The 5,101-nt window shown below is 60.9% G+C and overlaps 1 protein-coding gene across 1 annotated transcript; it reads right to left on the bottom strand.

Annotated features, from left to right (window-relative positions):
* On the bottom strand, positions 1-4,303 carry WFIKKN2 (WAP, follistatin/kazal, immunoglobulin, kunitz and netrin domain containing 2). Its single transcript, XM_024745712.1, has 2 exons — positions 4,100-4,303; positions 1-1,521 (listed from the first exon to the last, which is right to left on the bottom strand). The coding sequence occupies exons 1-2, from the start codon at positions 4,301-4,303 to the stop codon at positions 1-3; spliced, it is 1,725 nt and encodes a 574-aa protein (XP_024601480.1).
* Between the last annotated feature and the right edge of the window lie 798 nt (positions 4,304-5,101).

Raw genomic sequence — 5,101 nt, 5'->3', positions numbered from 1 at the left:
TCACTGCAAGCCTGGGAACTCCTTGAGGACGTCACAAGTTTTCTTGTGCATGACCTCGCGCAGCTTCCGAACCCGCCGGGTGCTCGAGGCCCCCACGAAGCTGTCGGGCCGCAGCATGGCCATGCCGCCGTCCACCTCACCCATGATGATGAGCGGCGTCTCGCCCACCGTCACGTTGGGGCAGGGGCAGGTCCAGTCCACATGGAGCAGAGTGACCTCCAGCGGCTCCCGGCCCAGGAACTTGAGGCCCATCTTCTCATCCTTTAGGACCTCGTCCACAGTCACCAGGGCGCGACCTGAGTCGGGCTCCTCTGTCAGCTCAGAGATTCGGCCCAAGATGACAAAGTCGCTCCGACAGAAGCTGGTGACAAGCTTCTGCCTTGGCTTGCAGGCCCGGCAGCGCTGGTTCCCCCGAGGGAAGGGGCAGGACTCCTCGCAGGCCTCGCGGCTCTCAAAGTTGTTGCCGTTGCCCTCGCAGCCGCCATAGACAAAGGACTGGCACTGGCCCGTCTGGCTGTTGTAGGCCCAGCGGGGCTCGTAGGCCTTGCAGGGCCCCTGCAGGGGGGGGAGGCTGCACACGGCCAGCGGCCCGCTCACGCAGGCCAGCACGCAGGCCTCGTAGGTCTCAAAGTGGTTGCGGTTGCGGTGGCAGTGGCCGAAGGTGAAGGTCAGGCAGCTGTTGGCCTGGGCGTCGAAGTACCAGCGGGTCTGCTCCTCGCCGCAGTCCTCACTGTCAGGGGGCTTCAGGCACTCGGCTGCGGGGAAGGCTGTGCCGTTCGGGCTGCTCTCCTCGGTGGCCGAAGGCCGACCCCCCCGGACCACCGACAGCGGGAAGTCAGCACGCAGGACGCCGGCGGCGTTGCGGGCCGTGCAGGTGTAGATGCCGGCGTCCTGGGGCTGGGCGCTGTAGATGACCAGCTGGGCGATGTTGGTGACCGCCACGTTGCCGCGCACGTGGTTGGGCCTCATGACCACGTTCTCCCGATCCTCCAGCTGCTTCTCCCAGGTGATCTCGGGCCGGGGCCGGCCCACCACATCACAAAGGAAGCTCACTGTCTCACCCACAGTGACCGACTGGTGCGCGGGGTAGTTGAGCAGAGCTGGGGCCGCTGTGTCCAGCCCAGGGGTCTCTGGGGGGGCCGTGGTGGGGTGCACGGTGGTTTCGGGTGGTGGGGGGCTGGTGTTGGGCCAGGTGAAGTGATAGCGGCAGGTGACGACAGCCAGTGTGATGCCCTTGGAGCAGGCCTCGGCGTCCATGTAGCAGCGGTTATAGTAGGTGAGGCCGTCGGAGGCACAGGTGAAACTGGGCTCCTTCTCACAGCGGTCTCTGCACTTGCACACGGGCTGGCCGTCCCAGATGTCACATTCGGAGCCCTGCTGCAGACACATGAAATGGTCGCACGTGGCCTCCTTGGGCATGCCCACGGGGCCCTTCTTCCCCTTCACGTCCATGTAGCGGGCCGCCACACAGCTCTTGGTCCCACACACGTTGGGGCAGCACTTCTCATAGGTCTCACACTCCTGGGGAGAGCCAGATGGAGAGGTCTGAGCAAGGAGGAGAAGGAAGAGAACAAGGCTTCCCCCCACCCTCCCCCATGGTCTCCAGGGAAGGGAACTAATAGGTGCTCACCTACCATGAGAAAACCATTTCGAAAATACTAATAGCTAATGTATTCACCCACTATTTGCCCAGCCTTCTTCTAAGAACATTTATATCTGTCAGCTTATCTAATGCTCATCACAATGGGTACAGCCATCATTCTCACTTCACAGGTAATGATCACTGAGGCACAGAGAGACTAGGTAACTTGCCCAAGGTCACACAGCTAGCACTGTGGGAAGAGGAAGGTCACATACTGTAAGAGGGAAAGTCTTCCTACTACCATGAGATGAGATGAGGATGCAGAAACTAAGAGAGGAGCTGCTCAAGTCCACAGAGCTGGGAAGTGGTGGGAAAGGGCTTCAAGCTCCAGGTGGATGGGACTCTGATGAGGTATTTTTCTTCTACATCATATCGTTACCGCCACGAGGTGTCGACTGGAACAAACGAGCCTGCCTTTTTTTGTCTCTTCCAATGGGGATGCCCTGGCCAAATGCTAAGAAGGAAAAGTCGGACACCACTGGGACAGCTATTCAAGGCTGTCCACATACAGATTAGGAACGGCAGCTCTGATGCTGGCCCATGTTCATCCAAAGCCTAGAGGAAGGGCAGGCAGGACAGCCCCAGGACACCAGGTCTGGCCACTGTGGGCTGTGCCAGTTCCAACCTGTGGGACATCGCACGGGGAAATCCACGGGGAAAAAAAGTCCCTTTGTGTGGCAAAGGTCAGCAAGGCCATCAGCGAGGACTTGCCAGGCTGTGTAATTCCCTCTGATTCTCTGTGGATCCACATACGGCATTAGTTTAATGCCTCAAAATTAGCAACACGCTCTGGGGCCGACACAAACAAGGATTTCACGTGGTGTTTTCGCTGGGATGTGGGCAATGCCCCTAATCCTGAGCCCTGCTCGTGGCTCTGGGAGCTGCTCACCACCGGGGCTGGCCTCGTGCGGCTCCAACTTTCCCTTCAGCCCCTGCGACATTCCACATCAACTAAGGGCTACGTGGAGCCTGCCTGCCCGACTTGTTTACTGTTTTCCCCTCTCGGCTCAGAATGGGGACTTTGTTTTGCAGCCCTTGCTTGGCATAGGCTTCTAGGCCACACCAGGGAGGCTCTGGGACAGGAATGGACAGATCTCAGAGCTGGGGTCTGCGGGAGAGGGACCCAGTGAGAGGGTGAGAGGAAGAGGGGGCTGAGTAGCAGAGAACCTGCTCCTTGCCGGAGGGCCCTTCAATTCCTTAAAGACTCTGGCCCCAGAAGCTCCTTCAGGACTCAGAGGTCTAGGAAAGCCTGGGTCCCTGGGGACCAGGGGAAGGTATTTCTGGGCACAGAAAACCTGGAGGGAATTTTTAGAACAGTTTTTGCTTAAGGGCTCAGAACATACCCATAGGCTGTCCATATCCCCAGCCCCATGGGGGTGCCTTCTCCCCAAGACACACAGAATCAGCCAGAGTCTCACTGTCTCCGAGCCACACCTGATTTATCAGGCCAGCCTGTGCCAGTGAAACAGCCTTGCCCGCAAATGTGGCCAACGAACAGCACGACCTCAGCCGGATGGGGACGCTCTGCCACCCCTCCCTAGTCCTTACCTTCCTTTCCCTCGCCTCCGCCACTGCTCCTGCCAGTGAGAGGCCTGGATCGTCCCGTGGGCACTGTGAGGGACAGGACGCTCTCCCCAGGGCCAGCCTATGCTCTCGTAGGTTACATGCATTCGGCAGAGGGAGCCTCACGGTCTCCCATGGTCCCTGGTGATGACCAACCCAGCCCGAGCCCCAGGAGCTGCCAGACTGGCAGGACGTACCTCTGCCCAGGCAGGTGTCAGGTACCAACAGGCGCTTCACCCCATGGGGAAGTGACAGGAACAGCCCTTGGGCTCAGGAGCTGGGGGGGAATTGCCCTAGAACCAGGCCTGCCCTGAGTGCTGGGAGGCGCGAGGGATTTGGCAGGTTGAAACCTAGTCTACGTGCCCCGCTACGGACACCCAGAGAGTCTGTTCAGATCCACGCCTGCCCACCCTCCCCATCAGCCTGCTCTGATCTCAGGGTCAGGGTCCAAACCCCCGGGGATGTGGCCCAGAGGCCGGATGAAGCCTCAGCTCTGTGGTCAGATGGCTGCGGGGTGCAGACCCACCCTCCCCTCCCTGGCCATGGAGTCTTGCTCTGCCTATTGCAGGGTCCTGAGTTCCACTCTCACCTGTCGACAGGCCGCGGGTGGGTCACACCAGTCTCTCTGATGTGCCTGGCATAGTGCTGGCTCAGAGCAGCCCTCAGCAGACATGAGACCAGGAATCCGAAGATTCCCAGCCCCTGAGAAACTCTGACATCACGCCCACCTCTTCTTCCAGGCCTCGAAGTTAGACAGACATCACACCCTATTTATCTCCATGTGGCCCGGGGCTGGGCTCCTTCACGTTCCAAGTCGTTCCCACCACCCAGCTCCCACTCTCCCTCGCTAACAAGACCACGTGGCCTGTCTCAGGCTTCCGGATTCACACTCACCTGGTCCGTCTCACACTCCCGCTTGCAGGTGCTCTGGGCATCCACCCAGAGGTTGGGGTTCATGTCGTTGGGGCAGATGCCAGCATGAGAGTATCGGATGGGCGGCAGTGCCAGGCCTCGCGGGGGCGCCCCCAGCAGCAGCAGCAGCAGCGCTGCCATCTGTCCCCAGCAGGACCGGGAACAGCAGCACCCCGGGGCCCACATGGTGGGGTCTGCGGCGCCCAGAGACCTCCCCTGAGACGGCGCCAGGGCTGGGGCCCCCAGGGCCTTGTGCTCTTCGGGGGGCTGCAGACACCTGCCCTGCCCACCCCAGCGGGCCTCCTCGCCGCTGCTAGGGCTGCAGCTGCCGAGGCTGCCTCCACCAGGTCCGTGGAGCCCGCCGGGCTGTGCAGCCTCAGATGAAGGGGGCTCCCTCTCCGGAGTGTGGAGGGAGAGGAGCTGCACAGGGGCCAGAGCCTGGATTTATGTCCTGGGCGCGCCACCCGACTGGGAGCAAGCTAACCTGACGCCTGTCACAGGCAGGCTGCCGGCTCCTCTGTCCTGGGGCTGATCACAGACTTGTTGCAGAAGAGGAAAAAAAAGCTGGAAGCAGTTTAGGCGGCGTATCTGGCACGGTGGGACACCTGCTTGTTTTTGACTCCAGGAGGCCTTTAACCCCTTCAGGGGCCAGAAATGGCATGTGCTTTGGGGGAGCTGGCTCCGGGACACGCAAGCTCACTGTACTGCACGAAGAGGCTTGCTTCCCTTCCCCCCACCTCTCGGCCGGGCCCCCTCCTCCCCTTGGCCACCTCCGAAGAACACACACTCGCTTGTTACAAGGAGGGACCTGCAGCCGCAGGGTTAGCATCGCCGGCCCGATAGTGCATCTGAGAGCAAATGACGTGGAAAAACAACAAGTTCACGGCCATTCCAGGGCGGGCCTGAGCAGCCTGTGTGCTGTGTAAGCTGACTCCCACCCCAGCACCAGGTCCCAGGGTGGGGGGCGTGCGGACAGCTCCCTAT

The sequence above is a fragment of the Neophocaena asiaeorientalis genome, unplaced genomic scaffold (genome assembly GCF_003031525.2).
Source record: "Neophocaena asiaeorientalis asiaeorientalis breed wild unplaced genomic scaffold, Neophocaena_asiaeorientalis_V1.1 scaffold1, whole genome shotgun sequence".
Lineage (NCBI taxonomy): Eukaryota > Metazoa > Chordata > Mammalia > Artiodactyla > Phocoenidae > Neophocaena > Neophocaena asiaeorientalis.
The sequence above is the reverse complement of the archived record's forward strand: the minus strand, read 5'-3'. Positions and strand labels throughout refer to the sequence as shown.